General features: G+C 41.7%; 1 protein-coding gene across 3 annotated transcripts in view; it reads right to left on the reverse strand.

The window, feature by feature from the left end:
- The window catches only part of BLM (BLM RecQ like helicase), a 53,624-nt gene that overhangs the window by 25,552 nt on the left and 4,558 nt on the right, over positions 1-23,514 (reverse strand). For all 3 annotated transcript variants that reach the window (XM_045824784.1, XM_045824785.1, XM_045824786.1), the window contains exons 3-12: positions 22,730-23,424; positions 21,428-21,587; positions 18,893-19,017; positions 15,282-15,414; positions 14,289-14,989; positions 12,265-12,456; positions 10,142-10,260; positions 9,090-9,203; positions 6,624-6,722; positions 6,268-6,416 (exon numbers count right to left, since the gene is read on the reverse strand). In XM_045824784.1, the coding sequence (XP_045680740.1) occupies positions 6,268-6,416; positions 6,624-6,722; positions 9,090-9,203; positions 10,142-10,260; positions 12,265-12,456; positions 14,289-14,989; positions 15,282-15,414; positions 18,893-19,017; positions 21,428-21,587; positions 22,730-23,424 (2,487 nt within the window). The remainder of the gene's footprint in view (positions 1-6,267; positions 6,417-6,623; positions 6,723-9,089; positions 9,204-10,141; positions 10,261-12,264; positions 12,457-14,288; positions 14,990-15,281; positions 15,415-18,892; positions 19,018-21,427; positions 21,588-22,729; positions 23,425-23,514) is intronic.

Genomic DNA, 23,514 nt, shown 5'->3' on the forward strand with positions numbered 1-23,514 from the left:
CTGGTATCTTTCCCTAACAAAGGTCAATCTTTACCTTAACTGAGCCTGTCTGTTGTTTGTTTGCATCCAAGATAACATGCCTTCGGGAAGTCAAGATAATTTCCTTTTTCCAGACCCCTCTGAGCACAATCTCCCTCCAGAGCAGAGACCACCGCAGCAGTCATGGTCTTCGTTCCCCCACATACCACCTCCATGTGCTGTAAACCTTCATTGTTACCTACGGTGTCCCCACCAATGTAAAAGAAGTATGTGTCTCTCCATTTTACTTTTTATCCAACCCCAGAGATTTCCCCACTTTGCTTTTCTCCTGCCTCCCTCACCTGTTTCCAACGGATTTCTTGTAATCCCCTGTGCCTCCTCCTTTGACTGTAATGTATAAAATAAGGTCTTAAAGTACCCCTGTCCCAAGCATTTCTCAATCTGTTGAGATTTTGCTTCCCAGCAATTGTCGTCAGTTTGACTCAAATACACTCACAACAATTCTCTATACGTTTGAATGTTTCTTACGTTGAAACTTACAACCACTGCCACGGCAAGGGGGATGGACTGCAGTCCTGATACAATTATGGCATAAAAAGAATTGCTCAGGAATACAAATGATGTTTGTCATCTCAAAACTTATTTGAGTTCATTTGGACTTAAGCTGGGATTGGTGTGAGTCTCTCTACCAATAGGAAAGCTGAAATGGCTCTACACAAGAATGGCCTTATTGCCCCTTCCTATAGTGTATACCACACTTTAATTACAGAACAATGCTTCACACGTTAAAAAATAAAAGTAAAAGCAGTCTCAGCAAAAAAGACAAGACCACAGCAATGCTGGTGGGAACACAAAACGGCGCGGCTACTTTGGAAAACAGTCGGCAGTTCGGCAGAAGGTCAAACACAGAGTCACCACACGCCCCACCAACCCCACTCCCGGGTCTGGATGCACGAGAAATGACAGCACAAGCCCAAACAAAGACTGGTACGTGAAAGTTCACAGCAGCGTTACCCATAATAGCCAAAAAAGGTCAACAACCCCAATATTCACCAACGGACAAATAAAACGTGCCATACCCATGCAATAGCATTGTTGAATACTATTCAACACTAAACGTTGAAAACATTATGCTAAATGCAAGAAGCCAGTCACAAAAGACAACCTGTCTAATGATTCTATTTATAAAAGGTGTCGCACAACAGGCGAATCTAAAGACAGAAGGCAGATCAGTGGTTGCCTGTGTCTCACAGCGAGTGTGAGCGAGGGAAGAGGGGGACTGACTACCAATGGATATGGGTAGGTTTTTTAAAAAAAGATTTTACTTATTTATTTTTAGAGAGGGGAGGGAGAGAGAAAGAGAGGGACAGAAATATCAATGTGTGGTTGTCTCTCACATGGCCCCCCACTGGGGACCTGGCCCCGCAACCCAGGCACATGCCCTGACTGGGAACTGAACCAGTGACCCTTTGGTTCGCAGCCCGTGCTCAATCCACTGAGCTACAGCGGCCACGGCTCGGCTGTGGGTGTTTCAGCAGGACAAGGAAAACGCTCTAAAATGAACTATGGCGACGGCTGCCCAGCTGACTGCACTACAAACCACTGCATGGTACATTTCAAGTAGGTGAATTGTATGGTATGTGAATTGTATCTCAAAAAAACTGGTACGTTAAAACATTTGACATAAAAATCTGAACGTTTTTTGATTTGTGACATAATTGAGGAAAACTTTGAAATGTTTACTACTTTAGTCAGGCAAATTACTTTTGACTAAAAATAATAAAATGACATGATATTAGGACATCAAGTTGTGGATCTCAGATCCAATTAAAACCAAAACAAGCATCTCTACAGCAAATGGCCTGCTAAAACTGCGGCAGATGGGCCACTGACTAAAAGCAGCACTCCCACAATTTGTTAAAATGAAAACGAGAAGCCTCTCGGAGTTTATTACATAGAACAAATCTCACTCGGCCTGCTGGAAAGTGGTATGTTTAGAATTACCACAGTCTAGTTAGACAGCTGCCATCAACTGATAAATGGATACCTAAAATGCAAATGTCCCTACATTGGGGGATGGTCACACAACTCTGTGAAAATAAAAAAGTAAAAATAAAAGTTAAAAAACCCACCCACTAAACTGTAACCTTTACATGGGTGAATTTTATGGTGTGTCAATTACATCTTAAGATTTTGTTTTTGAAGAGAAGCATTGGACTCCACTGTATTTCATTAAGGGAATATGGATGCCGCCATCAGAAATCAAGAGTATCACCAGGTCCAGGGTGTCAAACTCACGTCATTTCAAGTGACGTGTAAGGAAATGCAATCAATCTGTGCCCAGCTCTTGCTGCTTTCGGAACTGAAACAGTTGCCATGAGGATATGTGCTAGTTTATGTGAATTGAAAAACGGTCAGGATTTTCTTTTTTGTATGTAAGAAAATAAGTCTGACTTGGCTGATTGGGCTGGCAACAAAAACTGGACCCCCAATCAGGTAATACAGCGGTCATGTCCCATTACCTGAAAGTGCTAACCAACAGCCACAAAGCTTTGACCAAACTGTAATTTAAAGGCGTATCATGATAAAAAACATTTCAAACATCTATCAGGAGAGGTGTACTGAAACTTAAAGTGTTCTGATTCCCCGACTCTTCTGAATATATTGGATACAAGGTTCCTTTCTGTGGAGAGTGACAAGAATACTTAATGGTCACTGGTTAAGTCTCGGTGATGCACTTTTAAAGGGGATATTTCCCAGAAAAAGTGAGTAACTAATGACCTGACTTATTTTACCAGTCAGATGGTGTATAATTCTTTGCTTTCAACAAAATTTGGAGAACCTCATTGAGTTTTCAGCTGAAATATCATTAAAATTTCCAGGACAGCTCATTATGTAATTTTGGCATATACGTCAGAAGGAAATCAAGTAATTGAGTGTTATTACTACAATAAAATGCTTTCCATTCCCATCTCCATGTTTATGTGAGCGATGTTTCTCAATGCTTACATCTATAAAAGAAATCTGAGCTGACTGAATTCATTTATAGATATATAAAACTAACTGAAGAAAAAAAAGTCCTATCTCCATTAAGTTACACATTTCCAGTCAAAACTTATGCTTAAGAATTTTTTCAAAAATACACTTGAATTGTTTTTGCGGCCACTGCCATGCCGCCATCACCCTCTGACCAGTGCAGCCTCTAGGTTGTTGAGCTCCCGCGGAAGGAGACGGGCTGTGGGGTGGGAAGGTGGTGAGGAGACAGGTCTCTATACCAGGCTCCTGCAGAGCAGAGGGTCCGCAAACCAACCGGTGGCACAGCACCGTCGAAGCCACATTCGAGAGGGCGCCCTCTGTTGGAAGGGCGAGGAAACCTTATCGTTACAGGCCTGACATTGTGGCCCTCCGTGCAAGTCCACTGAACTTGTGATTTGCAAACTTCCCTTCCAGTGTCTGGTGCAAGACATTGCTCAAGACTTGAAACACGCACCTGTGATTCCAGAGCGCCGCTACTGGCACTTTGCAGGAGGCCAGTGAGGCCTTAGCAGGTTGGCGTTTTTGAAGACACCGCCTATCCATGCCGAATGTCTAACAATTATGCCAAAAGACATCCAGCTAGCACACCGTGTGCGTGGAGAACGTGCTTAAGAGTCCACTATGGTAAGAAAGATTTTATTAAAAAAAAAAAAAGAATGTCTCTTCTTTCCGTTACTGGTAGTTATGAACATTAGATTTTTTTTCCATGGGGTCAAAAGGTACCTAAGCATATGATTGCAAGTGGAAAATGGGGTACAGAAGTCAGGTATTAACAGTTTTTCCATTTTCATTTGTGATTTTTTTAGTGTAAATGTAGGAACATAGAGCATTAATGCAAATCAAAACGTTACAGTGAACAAGTTTCAGCAGCTCAACTTCGTAACAACTATAAATAAACCTGCTAAATTTCTGTGGACAATGCAAGTATTTGGATTTTTAAAAAGCGAGTTAATTTCTAATTGATGGCAGCTAAATGTTTATAGCATTTTCATCATACAGTAGATTCCATCCACTCACTTTACTTTTCTGAGTTGTCCTACATGCAAGTACATGTTTTTAATGTTGTCTTTTATTTTCTTAAGATTTTATTTGTTTTTAGATAGAGGGGGAGGGAGGGAGGACAGAAACATTGATGTGTGAGAGACAGACTGACTGGTTGCCTCTTGCACGCTCCCAACTGGGGACCTGGCCTGCAACCCAGGCATGTGCCCTGACCCGGAACTGAACTGGCGACCTTTCTGCTTGCAGGCCAGCATGCAATCTACTGAGCCACACCAGCCAGGGCTTATTATTGTTACGTGAACTGGCCATATGTCTGTCTCATTTTCCCAGTTCGTATTTTAAAATGTTAAGGAAAAGGAATAAAGTCTATTTTATTATCTACCTTGTATTTCCCAAAAGGAAGAATAATATCACAGACCAGCATCCGGAGAGGAGCAGGGGGCCGCGGCTCCCACCCTGCAGACACCTGGCTCCTCCAGGCCCACGGCACACCCGCACCGGGCAAACTCAGTCCAAACCTGGGGCTTGTCGGCAGGAGAGAGGATTAAGAAAAAACTGTACCAGAAAAGTGTTCGCTAAAACTTTCACTTCCACTAAGGGATTTAAACCTTCCCAAATATAGAAGTGCCAAATATATTAAACACTTGCCCAAATTTCCACATTTTACCCACATTTACCAAAATTCCTCCATATGTTTCATTTATTCATTCTTACCTAGTGCCAATTATGCACAGGGCACCACATGCTGCACTCAGGAAATGGATAATCTATTGCTTTAGCAAGCAGATCCCTTCCCCACACCACTAGGGAAAGATATGAAAGGTGTCTGCCTCCAAACATACATGTGCAACATTTACTCAACCAAAAATGACAAATTCTGTACTTACAAAGAGTAATCCAAAAGGTGAATTGAACTTATATAATTTTCTTTTAACTACGGGCATTTGGCAAATTAAGCTTACTAATCTAAAAGAACAGAAGATTGCTTCTGGCATAAGTTGATGGAAAAAACACTAAAAACATTGTCTATTAAAAAAAGAAAAGCTTTCATAGACCAAGGTAGTATTTGTAGAAGCAAATTTCTAGCATGCAGGTCATTCACTAACACCTGAAATATGACACCTTAAATATATGTGATGTTTATCAATTATGGAACCAAAGCATACCCCACCCATTTTATACAAACACCCCTCTGCAAGGGGGATGAAAACATTCCATGCTAAGTTTTGTGATCACACACACACACACACACACACACACACACACACACACACACACTGTTTAGAAGTCACAAACCAAGAACGCCACTTTCATCTGCAGAGGCCTCTCTGTAGCCCCCTTTCTCTGGGACCCCCGCGTCCTCCGTGCAGCACAGCACTTCCAGTTCCGACGGCCCGCTGAGAGAGGCTGCTACCGTTTCTACTGATTACAGTGTTCACAGAGCCAGCGCAGTCTCTTGATTTCCAGATGAACAGAAAGGTGTGCTTGTAAAAACCACCCCAATATTTTAATCATTATTCCTTCAGGCATTCCTCAAACTCAAAGTACCATTAACAGATTGGAAGGAAAAAATATTTTAACCTTTGTACACAACAGCTATTATGTGCTGAGTGAACGAACCTATCAGAGAGTGCGTCCGTGTCCACGAGCGCGTGCAGAGGTACAAAATGACCCAGCGCAGCCTATATACGTGGGCTATGTTTCTGCTGTAGTTTTTATTATTGAACAATTATGGATTTGGTGCCAACAAGAAGCCCTTTGCTGTTGAGATGGAAACGGAGTAAAAAAGCTGTTATACATAGTTTCTGGGCTGTTTTCAACATTCTGGAAGTCACTGGGACCTCAGGGAGAGAGGACAGAGCAAGGCCACGGGTTCACGTCACAGTATACACTCTAAGATGGGCAGGGGTCAAAGTCAGACAAATAAAAGCGAACGTATTACTGGGGTGACCCCAGGTCTAACAGGGACAGCGTGCACTTCACCCCTACTTACAAAATAGGTACCAGGAGAAAGTTCTCATTTGAGTAGGGAAGAAAAGCCCCGGGCCCTGGTTTCCAAATTTTGCTGCATATTGGAATCACTAGGAGATTTTTAAAAACATATTGACTCCCAGCCCCCAAATTCTGACTTAACTGGCCCCAGGCACAACCGGGCATTGGGATGTGGAAAGCTCCGTAGGAGGTTATAACGTACAGCCTTCTGAGACCCACTGCCCCGGGGCTTCAAATTCATGCCTTTCCACAACTTACACTTGAGGTCTGAGGATCTTCAGCTGAGTGAGGATGTCCTTCTGCACCCTGGGGTTGGCTGTGGCAGTAAGAGCCATCACCGGAACAGAGGGGAACTTCTGGCGCAGCATATTCATCCTTTTGTAATCTTGACGGAAATCATGTCCCCACTGGATGGGAAAAACACACTGCTTTTCAGGCTGTTAGAATCTTCCCTCTATGCAAAGCACACTGCTCACTGCGCCCCGAACCACCTGTTCTTCAGTGAAATAGCACAGTAATTCATCCAATGTTTTCCCCCCTCCTATTCTGAAAATATACAGAGAGTTGGCGGTATATATTTATCGATATTTCAAGACATAAAAAACAGCATTTACCTGACTGACACAGTGTGCTTCATCAATAACAAACCGTGCCAAGAGCTTCCTGTCGTACAGATTCTCCAGAGTAGAAATTAGTCTGTTGCTCGCACAGACCTAGATCAGAAATGGATTAAACATTTAAACACCACATCACCTCAAGGATTCTGTCGTCTTTAAGTTCCACTACCACTTAAGCTGCGTTAAAACCTTCAGAGAAAATTAGTTCTTATTTTAACCTATGATGAGAATTAGCAGAAGTAACAGAAAATAGCAGAGACATTTTCAAATGGTTAGCAAATAGTTACGTATCAGGTCAGTGGTTCTAAAGCTTTTTTCTGGACCATGATACACCTGAGGGCCATGTTTACACTGGGGACAGTGTTACAGACATTTTACTTGCATGCACATACTTTGGGGGGGGTACACACACACACACACACACATTTATATGTGTATATTACATACACACATATATGTGTATCTACATATATTCGTATGTATGTATATATTTTGCAGCTCTGTCCATGGCAAGGCCTAGAAACAGTGACATCCTAGGATCAATGACCACATCCAGCACCCACATCTTGAGAGACGTGTCAAAAGGACACAGAGGCCAGTTTGATGGAGTCTTCCGCTGGCCAAATCTCGGACAATTAGAACATTAAGTTACATAACAAAAATCGAGCAGAGCCCACTATGTAAATTAAAAATCCACAATTTCATACTAATACAAAAAAATATATAGGTAAAAGGAAAAGCTCTTCGTTACAGTAAAATACAAACTAAATTAGAAAGGTCTTCTGGCACCCACCGTAATAGCAACTGATGGATGATAAAACTGTTAGGTCAAGTCTGATGAGTAACAGGGTATTTAGTCTCAGACAACAAAACACCTACTATTACAAAGGGAAAAAATCACCAAAAAAATACAGTATTAAAAAAAGAGAAAAAAGTGACTTTACAGTGAGGAGATCGGCAGACACCCCTCACAGAACGAGTGGACATCAGTGCCTCCTGACGGGGCTGCACCGAGAACGCACCGCCACTCCGACACTCCTGCTGAGCTGAGTAACTTGAATCGCGAGGACACGTAAGATAAACTCAAACTGAGGGATGGTCCTCAAAATAACTGGCTTTCTCCCTTCAAAACTACCAAAATCATGAAAGACATAGAGATAAATTGTTTGAAGACACATGACGACTAAATGCAATGCATAATCCCTAGATTATGCATTTTCTTTCATTATAAAGGACACCATTAGGACAACCAGTGAAACTGAAATAAGGTATATAGACTAAGTGACAGTGTGGTATCAATGACCATTTTCTGATTTTGATAATTCTCCTGAGGTAAGAAAATTCCTTATTTTTAGGAAATGCATGGCTAAGTACTTAGGATTAAAAAGATCTCATACCTGCAACTTTCAAATGTTTAAGGGAAAAATATAGAGAAAGAATGGTAAAGCAATTATAGTAAAATGTTACTATTTGGAGTTTCTGGATAAAAGTCATACGGGAATTTTTTGCATTATACTGTATTTCACAAATGTGTCAAAATTTAAAAATCTATGTATTCTAGTCAGCTTTTAGGAGATAATAGAAAAAATATAATGGTTTCCACTCCTAGTTCCTGGCACCGAGCTCCTGGAGCCCCGGAATGTCCTAAGGGCCAAAGGCACCTGGAGCACCTGCGACTGTGCGGAGGAGACCCCGGGGGGCTCCTGCACGGGCTGGTCACCAGGACGACCGAGCCATGGTGGGAAGCTGGGAACCTTCACCCCACCCCCATCCTCCAACAGGGGGGAGGGGCTAGAAACGGAGTTGATAACTCATCAACTTCCTACATGACGAAGCCTCCAGAAAATCCCGGAAGCATGGGGCTCAGTTTACAGGTCGGCAACCACGCCCACCCCAGGAGGGGGGCACCCCGCAACTGCACGGGGATGGAAGCTCCTGGGTTCAGGACTGCCTCAGACCTCACCCGATGTATCTCTTCACCTGGCTGTTCACCTGTATCCCTCTGTCGTGTTCTTTAATAAACCGGTACACTTAAGTGTTGCTCTGAATTCTATGGCACATTAATCAAACCTGAGGAGGGAGTCATAGAAACTTCTGATTTGTAGTCAAATCTGGCAGAAGTTGTGGGTAACCTGGGGACCCACCTGTGACTGGCATCGAAAGTGGGGTGGGAACCATGTTGTGGGTCGGAGCCCTTAACCTGGGGGATCTGACACTGTCTCTGCACAGGCAGGGTCAGAATCGAGGCAAACTCGGGACGCCCGGCTGGTGCCACAAGAATTGCTTGGTGTGAGGAAAAAACCTCCACACATCTGGTGATCAGAATGAAGAATTCTAAGTGAGTAGTAAAGGAGAGAAACACAGGAGAGTAATGCTGGGTTTTTCCCTACTCAGGCGGGAGAACTGAACTGTATTCCAACACAGAGTTCACATCGCATTTGAAAACAATGATAATACACAAACCTTCTCTGGAGTAACATAGAGGAGTTTTATAATCGGGTCTTTTTTTGATAGTTGGAGGTAAATACTTGTAGCTTCTGAGTCCGTCTTATCGCCTGTCAGATATGTAGCTGGAATCTAAGCATAAAAGGAATAAATAATTAAAATTTTATACATTAATCAGACTGAAGCTTATATTTTACCCTTAGCTTTTATAAATATTTTACAAGTTGTATGTCAAATCTGTGAAAGGAAAGACAATCTCAATGTAATAAAAATAAGAAACAATCAGTATACATTAAAAAAAACCCTCAGTAACTATAATTCAAAATATTCTTCTCATTGTTTACCTTTTCTTTTTTTCCTCTGTGCTTTATTTCCTTTGCTGCTCATATTTGTAAGATAAATGTGAATTTAGCATCAAAGAGATCCACCCCTACTGTATAGCTACACTGTTTTTAAGGTAAATGCATGTTTGGGGTTTCACTGCATAAGACCGATGATGACAGGGCGGTAACGTCACGCACGGTTGGGCAATCCCTTCCCCCCCCCCCACCCCGCCCCGCCGCACTAAGACATTCTTTGCAACAAAAATCAAACAGGGGTCTTCTTGAACGCTGGTGTCTCATCACCCCGAGAACAGTTCTGTGTGATCACGACATGCAGGACTTAGTGGGAGGCCTTCATACACGTTCTTAACCTCAGCCAGGAGGGAAAGGACATGTGGGTGGACGCACGCATGTGTGTGCGCATTAAGGTATGAAGCAAGTAAGCCAAGAACTTACACTGACCTGGCAGTAGTAACAAAAAGAAATCCTTTTGTATTAGTGAAAAAAAGTTTATATCAGCAAAATACATTCTTCTAGAGTAAAGTCAGATTGAACTACAGATGGTTATCTGTATCAGAATTTTCAGGCTTGTGCTTAAGGTACAACTTAACGTCACTCCTGAACTTTATTCTTATAATTCATAAACAAATAGAAAAGTTAGCCCAGAGTGTTAAAATGTAATTATTTTTAAGTCATGTCTTCATTAGTATTTTTATTATAATTGGTAGTGTTTTGCTTTCAACTTACATCCAATGAAGTCAGCTTTTGGACTTGATCAACTATAAGTGACCTCAAGGGAGAAATGACAATAGTGACACCAGGAGACACACAGGCAGGGAGCTGGTAACACAAACTCTTACCACCTCCTGAAAGAGAAATGACAAAAAAATACCCATCAGGTTCCAGCATGAGAGCATGAAGGCAAAAGTTACACAGCAAACCACATATAATATTTAAGGTAATCAATTAATAGGACATCAAGTGATATTCCCCACGATGCCCACAATTTGCCATATTTGAATGAGCCAAGATACTTAGGCAATTGAAAAGTGTGTAAAGATTACCTTTTAGGGCATCTCATGTAGGTATATATGATAGCAAAAGAATGAATCAGGGCAGGAAAATTAAATGCAACAGAACTGTTCAAAAGTTTACTTGGGAAATGCAAATGCAGTACAAGGGGTACTCTAGATATCACACTAGAATTAAAATAATTATTTTATATAATATTTCATTTTTAAAGAGTTAAACTGTGATAAAATATAGACCACTAAAACCCAAAGTTCCCATGGTTTAACATTTCTTTGATGACCTAAAGGGCACATCTAGAATCTCAGCGCCATTAAACCTCTGGCATGAATGTTAGAGCTCTTGTTCCCCGAACCCCTGTTCCTTTGAATGAAAAGAAGGTAGATCTGCATCTGTGTGCACTGACAGAAGATGAATGGAAAGAAGTTTAGAGACAAATGGGTGGGTGGACTCTCTCCATGTAACTCTGATTCAAAATGGCAAGACCACCAGTACACGCTGAGAGGTAACTCAAGTGATTAATCCCCAGTCTTCAACTCCACCAGTCTACTAGGGGTAGAAACTCATGCCAGGCAGTTTCCGATTTTTTAAAAAACACCATGTGCCATTTTTTCTGCACATGCAGTAAGTGAATTTCACTTGGGGTGTGTGTGCACGCGCGCGCATGTGTGTGTGTGTGTAAATGCCAAGGCAAGAGCAGGAAGCTGAATCCTAGTCTCTGCTCTACCACGTACTACGTTATGTGACTTAGACATGCCATTTAACCTCACCGTGACAAAATGTACTAGATCAGGGGTTTATAGATTTTTTTGTCTAAAAGAAACTATTTGGAATAAGTATTTGTCAAGAGGTTGAAATTGTGTGGAAGGACACTTAAAAACACCCCCTGGGAACCCTAAAGGACCACTGCACTAGCCAGGGTCATTCCCTGCCTTCGTTCTGAAGTCCCGTCTTGGAGTCGACGCAGAGCAAACAAGTTAATGTGATAGGAAATGACTACTGAGCTGACATCACCTAAATTTTAAAATCAGTTTGAAAAAATTCAGATGCCCAGGCAACACCATTTAACAATGACAGCAACAGCGAATTGCTTAAGGTGACGACAAGGAGAATGAGGGACAGAGGCAGACCACAGGCGCAAGCACTGGAGCTCCAAACTCCCGCGCTGCTTACCCTAACTGCTTACTCACTATTCTGCCTCGGATGACTGTAAACCATCCAACGGCTGTCATACACATTCATAGCACAATGAAGAGTTCTGGATGTCTTCAAAACAGGCCAAGAAAGAGCTACACTACGTGTTTTGCATTTAACGCCCACGACGCTCCATGTAGCAGCAACTTTGTGAGCACCCCCCTGCACGCACGGGGCTCAGGGAGCGGAGTGCCTTGCTCAAGGTGGCTCCGCTAGGAAATGCAAGGCTGCGCTTTAGGCCCCAGCCACCCCCCCCAGAGCTGACGATTTCAACCGCCGTGCGACAGCAGGCTGCACCAAATCCACGGCTGGGAATGGTCATGTCTCTATTCCGGTCCTACCTTTTTACTCATGTTTCAGACTAACGTAGACTAGGGAAAAGAAGAAAAAAGAAAAATTCCCAGAGAAATTCTAGATCAGTTCAACACAATGAGCTCTGAGGCGAACATCTTACAGGGCTATAGATGTTATCACGTCAACAACTAGAATAGAGGCAATGAGGTAACACACCGTCTTCCTGTGGCACAGGGGCTCGGAGGCCCAGAAACGATAGAAACACTGTGTCGGCGTTCTTTTCATTTCTATTAAAGGGCTCTCATTTCACATCTGCCATGGATGCCTGCCAATTCATATCTAAAAATACATACCAGTGGGCATTAAGATAAAACAGTCTTCACCAAGCAGCGCAGCATTGATCGCCTCTAGCTGATTAGTTCTAAAATTATGCAGGCCAAATTTTTTATGAAAAATCTTCATCATTTCTTTCGTATGAGGAAAATCAAGACTTTGGAAATGCTTGTGTTTCACATTTCTGGATGCTAAGTGTTGCACCGACTGGTCTAAGAAAATAATCAACGGTAAGAAAAAAAATCAGTGCATTAATGTCACAAGTCAGGGTCGGCGTGTACCCTTTGCCCTGCATGGTCTTGGCATAACTCCCCCCCCAGCAAATTCTGTCTTTAACCATTCCCAGAATACCCTCCTATACGAGTACCCTCGCACACACTCAGCCTTCCTAAAGGCCACATTCAAGTCTTTCCTTGATTTTTCTACAGCACTACCACTAGTCTTTGTTTAAGAAATATTTTATTTATTTATTTTTAGAGAAAAGGGAAGGGTTGGAGAAGAGGAAGAGAAAAATCGATGTGAGAAACATCGATTGGTTGCTTCTCGTACGTGCCGCGACCGGAACCAAACCCACAGTCCAGGCACATGCCCCGACTGGGAACTGAACCAGCAACCTGTCTCTCTGCAGGTCAATGCTCAACCCACTGAGCCACTGCTCTTCGTCTCCTCCTTCCTCTCCACTTTTGACTGACCTTTCAGACAACTGTGTGTTTAAATTCGCTTTCTTGGTTCCACTTCCTCCACCTGTCCCTTAAATTTGGTAGTCTTTCGGACATTTGGGGCTGGGTTCCTTAGACGTCCTTTTTGGAGTTCTCCTAGTCCTGTGATCTTAAGCATCACCTGTGTGCACAGAAGGCCTGGATCTCTCTCTTCAGATCCAACGGTCTGCTCCTACACTGCATTCCTATATGCATGTCCAACTGTCCGCAAGCATTTCTACCTGAATGACTGCTCAACACTGGAAGCTCAACAAGTCTTGAAATAGGCCTCCTCCTCTTTTCTCCAAATCTGCCTATCTCCTGACTCCCCTATTTCTGTTAATAGGGAACAAGAGGAGATCAGACACCAGTGTTGGCAGTTACTCCATTCCCAACACTCAACTGTCTCAAAGATAATTGCGACCGTCAGGCATGACACATTCTAACACGATACAAAAATAAATCCATTAATGGCTGTTTTAAAGGTCAACAGCGTAACTAAAAGAACTACCTCTGTGGTATTAAGTCATTAACAGCAAAAATAGAGAGGGCTGTAGTTTATAGAACTTCGCCCATCTGAACTTGTTTCAGCTAAAAAAAAAAAAACCACTTTGTGATAGTTTTATAGGGTTGATGTAAGGTTTTTAAATTAATTTTGGCTTTTCTCCTCACCCTTTATAGAGGCTAATTTCACTCCTCCAAAAACTTCCCTCACTACACTGTGAGCTCCAAGAGGGCAGGAACTATTATTTATCTAGTATCAGAATCTAGAGCAAAACATGCTCACAGGAACTATTTGTTGAATGAATTTAAAGGATTTCAGGCCAAAAGTAATCATTTGATTGATTTAAGAAATTTGACTTCATATCTTTCTTAGACTGCCCTATATTTTAATATTTTAAGACATAAAACATTTCTCTACTTGATAAATTGATCAGTTCTCATCAACCCAGAATTCTAAAAATATACACTTACATTTTTAACATATAAATTCAGCTTTGCTTTCGTGCATCCCCCAAAATATTAAAAACCTGGTCCTCGTGAGCTTTATTGCTTTAGGCACTAAAGAAAATGTTAATTTAAAGGCAAAGCACATTGTATTGACTTTAGAGCCTCACTACAATAGGTTATAATTATACATTTTATAAAACTACAGCTGCTACAGACAAAAGAGCGACTTGCTTTTGAAAATGTGATTTGTAATTCATATTATCAGCAGAAATTTGCATAGGAACAATGTAGTTTTCAGGCAATGATGACTTGCTATGGTTTTTCTTACACAATTCCAATTTTGAACAGTCTTGTTTTCATGTAAAATGTAAGCATTCAATTTACTTTAAACTTACCAGGGTAATTCTGTATTGACTCTGAGAAGTTTTTATTTTGAGCAGTAAATGTTGCTGGAAGAAAGGTTGTCCTGGCTGGAGAAATTCTTTCTGATACTGATTTAACTGGCCGACCTTCTTTAATAGGTTGACAGTAGGCAGCTGTGGATGATTTGCTGGCTGCTAAGTTAAGCATTATATTTTCCCACTCATCATCATCATCTAAGTCCTCGATGTCAAAATTATCAATCTCATCGGAAGCCTGCATTTCTCTTTCTAAGTCATCTATTGAAGCAGTATGTTTGTTCTGATCTTTCACAGCAGTGCTTGTGAGTACATTTCCTGGGAAACGAGAGCTCTCATTACTTTTTTCTGTCCTTGGGGTTTCAGCCCAGTTGCTACTTACAAAGGACTTCTGTAAATGGGAATTGAATAATGGTCTTTCAAAGAGATTCTTCTTGGTGGCTGAGAATCCTGTCTTTCCTGGGGTAGTAGTCACTATACGCTCACCAGAAGAAATTGAATTTGAAGAAATGGGGAGAAAATTTAACTCATCAGAACTCCCTGTAGGGCAGAAATCGCCCTTCGGAAAGGCATACGGCGAGGAACCAGAAGCCGTGTACACCATGGGGTCAACACCTTCACCAGGCCGGCACCTCCACACTGAGCCAAGAACACTGGCGTCGTCCGGGTTAAAACCTGCTTCAGCCAGGAGTTTCCTTCTGAAGGGAAAACACACAACGCCGTATGAAGGGTGAGTCGTCTACCATGGGAGGCCACACAAGTATAGCTTGAGTTCTCATCCCAAAGTGCGGCAAAATACACCCTCTTTTTTCCAATTAAAAAAATCTGGATACAAATACTAAAGGAACAATTTGAAAAACTAAATAAATAAATTTAAAACATAGTGACAATTTATCCTGTTCAGAATGCCTGAAACTTTTGCCTTGTACATTTCTGTAGAGTGATGGAAATGCAGTCGGGTCCACTCCAGAAGAAGAAAAATCAACACACCTTATGTCCCGCTGCTGGAGCAGGTCATTCCCACAATCCAATGCTTTCAGTTCATCGTCAGGAATAGCATCAACTAAGTTACAGATGCGGACCATCACTCGATTAAGCTGCTGCTGGAAACTCATCTGTCTAGCTATAAAATAATTGTGGTGTTAATATTTTTCCTTGAAAACAAAAAAGACTTAAGATTTTCAAAGTCAGGCATGTAAAATCTGAAGTAGTTTAAAAACAAGATTATAAACAACCTCATACTGTCCTTATTAACTGCCTATGAAATAATTTGAAATCAGATTGTCTCTATTCTAAACCACAAGAGCTTGTAACTGGGCTATTCATTCAATTTCATGTCAATTCTTAATATTTCTCCAAGGGTAACTGAGGTCATTGGAAAATAAAGCCTTACCAATTTACTATGATTTTTACTCACTTTTAGGTGTGACTCTTACCAAGTATACCATGAAGGGCTACACAGAAACCCCCCTCCCACCACCATGGCTCTGGTCTGCCAGGCGCCCAGGCTTCCTTTCGGTGGCACCAGCGCAGCTCCCTGACTTTCCTCCTGCAGCCCGCCCCCGCCCCCGCCCCTGCCCCGCCCCGCCCCCGCGGTGGGCTCCTGGTAGGAGGGAGCTCAGTGAGAAGGAGGTCGAGCTTTCTGGCTGGCTGGAGAGAAGGGCCTCTCTTTCCAGTGAGCCAGACAGGCTGCTGATAGAGATACCCTCTCTGCCACCACAGAGGAAAACACACAGCTTCCCTCTGGGGGAAATAAGACGAAGCAGAAAACAGAGATAAACAGAAATGGAGGCTTGAGATGGAGAGATGAGACCAAACAGGACAGAGAAGGCAGGTGTGAGAGAGAAAATTCCCGATAACAGTGTTTGGGTATCTGAATCCAGCCAGCCCACTCCTCATTTATTTGTTTAACCCATGTAGCTGAAAAATAAATGCCAAAGGAGGAGAGGCTGTAGATGAAGGAAAGGAAACCAGTGGGTCAGGGAAGCCAGAGACATGCCTACGCCACCCCTAGGGCCCAAGGCAGACAGGAGAAACAAGCAGTGAAGGTGGGCTGCGGAGGAAACAGTATCCTCAGGACACGGCCCAAGAAATAAGGGAAGAAAATGTTCAGAGAAGAGAGTGAGGCTACTGGGAAATGGACGAGCAAGTGCAGTCAGTTGAGGGGTCTCACGGGCGGAAAGAAGAGGAAGAGAGAACAGAGTAGGCGGTGTGCAGAGCCATGCGGGAACACGCATCTGTGGGGAACTGCGGGCTCTTCCTGGTGACTGATGTAAACAGCAACAGGAGGTGTGAGAAGGAAAAGTGGAACCGCCGAACTCCTCCTTTACTTCTGTTTTCTCCGCAAGGAGAACGGCAACGAGATGGGAAAGAGGAGAACAAACAATGGTCTGAAGGAAATGAAAGCCAACACAGGCTCGGAGAGAGATACGGCCATTGCAAAGGAGCTCGAGTCTCCTTGTCTAGACAGATTATACTCGGGAACACAAAGGAAACCTGCAAACAGATTTCAATGATACTCGAGGCCTCTTGTGAATAGTGAAGTTGATGGAAGAGTGAAGACAGGCAAACATTGTTCTAATTTTCAAAAAAATTGTACTGAGCGCCAAAAGCTACAAGCTGGTGATCTTGATGTTCATTCAAGGCAAAATTCTAGAACATGTTATCAAATGGCTTCTTTGTGAACTCTAAGAAGCTGAGGAAACAATTATAGAGTTAGCAAGAGTTCATGAAAATAAACCAGCCATCTTAATGCACTACGTTCTTTGAAAGGATTACTAGACTGGCACAACAGCCACCCTTTATCGAAGGCCTGCAGTGCACTAAGTACTTTACCTTGAATCTTGACAACCACTCAGCAAGTTAAATATCATTCTCCCCATTTTGTAGCAGAAACTGAAATCCAGAGAGGCTGAACTCATTTGCCATAGCCACACAGCCAGGGGCAGGAGGAGACAGGTTTTTATCTCAGGTCAGCATCACTCTACAGCCAGTGTCCCATCGGATCCCTCTTGCTGTCTCAGGCCTTGAACTTCTGGGGTCCTATGACCAAGACTACTGTATCCCGTGCACACGGGAGAGAACTATGGCATGAAAGTAGATTTGTAACTAGTTGAACAAGAACTGGCGATGAATGGACTGATGTCAGCTGAGAGGGAGGCCTCCAACGACATCCTGTAGGACTCTGTCCTTGCCCCTGTCCTAGCTAATCATTCTGGAACTTAACGATGCAGAAACATTACAGTGCAGAGGCTATCAGTGTAAACTCAAGCACCTCAAGACTGCCGGGTTCGAATCCCAGCTCCGCTGCTGTCTAATTCTATGACCGTGTGTCATTACTTAACTCTCCTGCATCTGTTTCCTTATTGGAAAATGGGGATTACAGGGCCATTGTGAGGATTAAATTGGATAATATTGCGAGGCACTTAAGAATCGAAAAGAATTTGGAACAAACAGAAACAACACACAGAGACCACCATGCATGTGTGCGCCCCCTGCCCCCCCAATATACACAGCATCCACCAAACAGGAGTAGAATGTATTACAGAAATATTCAGAGAAAAAAGAGCTCTGGGAAACTGATGGATAAAAATGAAAAACTCCATGGAAGAGTTAAAGATAAAATGGAGGCAATTCCCCAGAAAGCAGAGAATCAAGAGATGGGAAATAGGAAGATAATTAACGGAACCCTAATAACCAAAGAATACAAGTTTCAGGAAGAATAAAAGAGAAAAGAATAAAAGGAAATACCAGAAAAACTTCTAGAACAGGACACAAATTTGTAGACTGAAAGAGCCTCTGGGAAGAAGAAATTAAGAGCGAGAAAGGAGACTGCTGTTTTTCAGTCCTATCACATTATTGGATTATTTATACTAGATATTTAATATAAAAAAATTTAAGGAATCAAGAAACAAATCCAGCAAACTAAAAAGCATTAAACTTTAGGATCCCAACCCAGACTCTGTACAAGGAGAACTAGGAGGGTGTCTATAAACCAACATCTGTAAGGAGTAACAGGACCTAATAATATGTAGACTTAACAAAAAATCCCCAACAACTTCTGGAAGCTTTAACTTACCTTACAAGAATTAAGTTATAGAAAGGCAAATTTTGGTTCAGTACAAGAAATAATTTTCTAACAAGTAGTGTTTTCAAAATAGAGAATGAATTACTTTGCAAGAACATGAAATTTTTATTTATTTATTTTTTATCCTCACCCAAGGACGTGCTTATTGATTTTAGAGAGGGGGAAGGTAGGGAGAGAGAGGGAGAGAAACATCGATGGTCTGCCTCTCCTGCGAACCCCAGCCGGGGACCAAACCTGCAACCTAAGTATGTGCCCTAACTGGGAATTGAACCCTCAACTTTTCAGTTTATGGGATGAAGCTCCAACCAACTGAGCCACACTGGCCAGGGCTGAACATCAGTTTGCAAGTTGTTCGAACAAATGCTGTAACCAATGAACGAGGGTGACTCTAGGGCAAAAGGAACGATAAATTTGCCATCCTATATTATACAGTCACAGGTAAAAATACAATGTATTACTTGGTTTTCAAAATAAGCAGTTAAAATACGCGATAGGTCTGAAATACTGGTCGTACCGTCACAGTCTGTGCTGGATTTTCGGGGCAATGGCTGAGCGGGCACTTTCTCCGGTTGGGACGCGTCCTCGGGCGTGCTCAGATCGCCCGTCTCCCTGTCGCAGGTGTCAGGCTCCTTTAACACACTGCCAATTTCAACAAACACAACCAATCGACGTGTAAAGCACGTCAAACGCATCACCTTTCCTCTAACGTTTCTCCACGACATATAACATAAGAGAGAGACATGGTTCTGTTATCTTCTCTATTCTAAAACCTCTGAGCTGGCCCTCACAGTCTTTCATCTTTTAGCTCGAGACCTTTCCAACTTCACCTCCAACGACGTCCTTTCAGTAATCCCAGCCTCCAACCACCCCTGTCCTCCTCGGCCCCGCCCGAGTGTTACTTTTGTGATTTCTCCAGCAGGTGGTCATTAACGTCTCTCTCTTCTGAGATTCCAAAGCATTTTATCCAGACGACTCTTATACCAGCATGTCTAATGTGTACACCTGTGCACATAATTAACTTATGCACATCATACAAAAACACATTAACAGCTGTAAACACAATCAGTCTGACTGGATATATAAAATACCTTAACAGTAATAAAATCAGTACTAACTGTTAAAGAGAGGGCGCTGTGGTAACCCAAAGAAAGACAGCCCTTTCCAGAACTCCAGAAGGCTCTGCAAAGGGGGTGGGGTGGGCAGAGACCCTGAAGGATGGACGTGAGAAGTGACGGACCATGAAGAAGAGACAGACAGACATTCTGTTCACTTGATATCTAAGAACCAACTGTACTTTTCTCAAACAGGATTTCAGGATGCAATCTTCTAACTAAATCAAACAGTGATGAGTAAACCTGTGCTTTATAAGATGACGTGGTGTTATAATAAAGAAAGGGCCTTACAATTTCAGCAGAGTTTCCCAATTTGTCCCATCGGGCTCATCGGAGCTTCGGGTTATTGAAAGGGGACAACTAGCGATAAAGCTAAAAGGCAGTTTGGGGCCTGATGCTGGAAGATTTGGAAGGCCAGCTATAAAAGCACATTTGTTCCTCTTTTCTGTTATATATTACCCGACCTTCACAACTCTGAAATTGATTCAGAAGTCACACCAGCATTTTAAAGTGAAAACAAAAAATAAAATTCAAGTGTACTCTGAACGTAAAGCACCATTTGCGAAAATTCTATCTGTGTTATAACATGCACAACTATGTACACAAGGTTGCAATGGGAAATATACAGAGAGGCTCCACCTCAGAAATGACCATTTTCCACGTGCTGGAGAGCTAGGTACAGCTAGATATGGTACAGCCACTCAATAGTATAAAGCCATTAATAGAATAAAAATAAAAACTAGATAGCAATATGGAAAATGTTTTAAAAATAATACTCAGAGAAAAGTAGCAGGAAAAAAATTATAGTTACATGCTGATCACAGCAATGCAAAAATTATACACATGTAAAGAAAAATCCAAATGTTTGGTTTGTTGGAATGTTGAGACTACGAGTTAGGAATCCTGTTAAGTGGCTGCAGTGCTATTTGTGCAGGCACGCTTTTCAAACAAACAAACAGAAAAGCCAGGAAACAGCACTGAGCAGCATCTTCCTCATCTGTCATGGATTTTACCATCTTGGGCCATCCCCTGCCGCACCTGCTAAGGGATGATGCTGACTTAGAATCCGCACTCTACGTGAACTCCTGCTGAGTTTTCTACTTTGTGCATTTCTGTCTGAATTTCTACCGGAAGGGAGAAGCAGCGTGGGCAGCTGTTAACAGTTTTTTAGTTTTGTCATCAAATAGTAATCATGCTTCAACCTTTCCTGCCTCTTCAAACATCCCCACACACCTGTTAAAGCACAAACTGGGAGAAACTAGGTTATGCACACAAACACCTCCTTCCTGACTTCCTTCCCGCCTTCCTTCCCCTATTAAGGCAATATACTTTAGGGATCTATTTCTCATCAAAATATTGGTTAATAGCATAGTATATGCTCCACCACTCAACTGGACTGTAATTTAGGTTGGGGTGAACATGGAGTTAACAATGCCTATTAGTATTTTAAACTATTGATGAGCTGTGTGGGCAATGTATTCTTTCCCATAACACTACCAGTTAACCACAACCATGTCCCTAACTTGCTAAAATTTAGTGAATGGCAAATATAATAGCCAATTCTATCCTGTAAGATTAAAGACATATCACTTACCAAGTCACTTTCCACACAAGGAATTAGCTTTGTGTCATTTCAGGTCCAAGAGTTTGGAAATATAATATTTTTAGGAATAGACTCCTCACATTAAAACCAACTACGTAAAATTGTTTGGAGGTCTCATGTAATTACAATTTTGATAGTACTCTACAGCTGGAACTTTATAGCTTTAGAATACTACCAATTAAATAAAATGTATCAACAGGGACTTTCTAAGCTTTCATTTGGATATAAACTGTGCAGAATATGAAATTATACAGAAATGATATTACATAACTAAATTAAGTTATTTTAGATATTCTAGAAACAAACAATAATGCTTCTTAATTAATTATTTTACCTAAAGCATTTTAAAGAGGAAGAAGAGGTGGAAGTCATTTCTTCTGGAGAAGGTGGAACAAAATCTATGTTGTAATCATCTTCGTCAAGTTCAGCACACGGAGATTTCTCAACTGAATGTAATTCAGTTTCTTCCAAGTTTTCTTCCTTTTCAGTATTCTCTAAAGTACACAGTTGATAAACATAGGTTATTTAAATAACTAGTGAGACAGAAAGAACAGGGCGTAAGCACTGAACAGTGAGTGCCTCAGGCAAGTCCTCAACAGTAACATCACCCTGTGAGTCCTCTCCTCTCCCACCTGGGCGGTGGCTTAACTCTTCGTCAATGATCGAGTCAGCTGGAGTAAGTCCAATGAACGCCGGACTGAGGCCACAGTTCTGCTTAAGGATGCTGGTGACTGTCTCCAGTAGGATGATGAAACCCATATTTAGCATTAGCATTTTTGTTTTTCTATTTTTGGCTCATATTTAAATAAAGGTGAAGTAAGACAAATGAATCTGATAATTGTACAAACACTGTGGTTCATACAAACTACTTTTACTTTATCACAAAGGCTTCCTAGTGACTTAAGTCCACCAAATTGTGCTTCTCTCCTGAATATAAGGAAAAGCACAATGTCAAATTCTTGCTCTTTACCAAAAATTTACCAAATTTTTTTCTTTATCAACAGCAACACATTTGATTAGACAATATAGTTCTGCTCATTATGAATCACTTTTTGGTTCTCTCTCATCTTACAGTAACCTTGATGGGATTCAGGTACTTAAAAATTTTAGCCTCATATTCATAACTATTTCATAAGGTAGGTACTTCCACATAAGGCTAATCTTAGCTATTAAGTTCTGGACATCTAGTAACTATGAGACCTACATAGAAAATAGTTTGAATGTAATTTATAATGTTTACTAGCATAATGAGATCATATTATACAGCAATATTAGGTGGCAGCAAGCCATAAAGGAATTATAATAGAAAGGCTTAGCTTCACTTCCCAATTCTACCACTTCCCAAGCCCGTAGACCACTAATAGGCCATTTTAACCTCTTACAGACCTTATTTTCTTCACATATAAAAATCACAGCGCTAGCCTTGGTGTTAATCTGAAAGTTTTATTAGCAGAATAAAATCTCTCATTTCATCAGTATGCCCTGCCTCGAGCATGTGATCACCATACTGTTCAACAAGTGCCTCCAATGATCCTAAGAACAAAGCTACATCGTATTCGCTCCTGTTCCAGCGCCTAGCTTTGCATGAACAAATATAATCAATATATTGAAATAAAAATAAAATAGCAATTTTTACCTTTCTCCTCTCCCAAATGAAGTTTGACAGAGGGACTATCCTGAGTATCTTTACTTGTAAACTCTTCACAGTCGGGGCCGTCATCAATACAAATCACGTCGCTACTCAACCATTCGGAGTCGGCCTTCTGTCCCTCAGTCGGACGTCCTTGCTTGCACTCAGAGGAGGAAAGGGCCAGATCAGCCTTTCCTGTACTTGCTTTATGAAGCTGTGCTTTAAAAAAGTTTTTCTTAGACTTCTTTGATTTCTGAGCAGTGCTTACTCTCAGGAAGTGATTTTTGACTGGTGTAAAAAATGCTTTTGAATTTCCAGAGGTATCAAAGTCATCCATATCGTCCCAATCATTGACGGTAATAAGAGAGTCTGATGAAGAACTAAATTCTAATTTCTTGAAAGTGGCATCACGGGGTTCCTTTGTAACCGGTGTGCTCTGGGTAGTACGTAAAACTGCCCGTGGAACCTGCGCAGGATCTGGCAACAATGGTTTTGAACCAATTCTCTTGGTTTGCTGTCCTGTGGCAGCATTTTTAAAGTCACAGATCCTTGTCTGCCGATTATAGGGGGAAGTTTCAATGAAGGAAGAGTCATCAGTAACATTCACGTCTTTATCACTTAACGCAGGTGTCTTTGCCACTGACACACTGGTCACAGATACATCGTTGGCTGAAGGTATTTTCTTCTTGAAAGTGAAAGCACTGGACAAATCGAAAACCCGAGTTAGGAAAATTTTAAGAAACCCACCAACTGCACAAAACTCTATAACTCTTACTAATTTATATAACTTA

Source organism: Phyllostomus hastatus, unplaced genomic scaffold (genome assembly GCF_019186645.2).
Source record: "Phyllostomus hastatus isolate PE091 unplaced genomic scaffold, TTU_PhHast_1.1 phas_scaffold_555, whole genome shotgun sequence".
Classification (NCBI taxonomy): domain Eukaryota; kingdom Metazoa; phylum Chordata; class Mammalia; order Chiroptera; family Phyllostomidae; genus Phyllostomus; species Phyllostomus hastatus.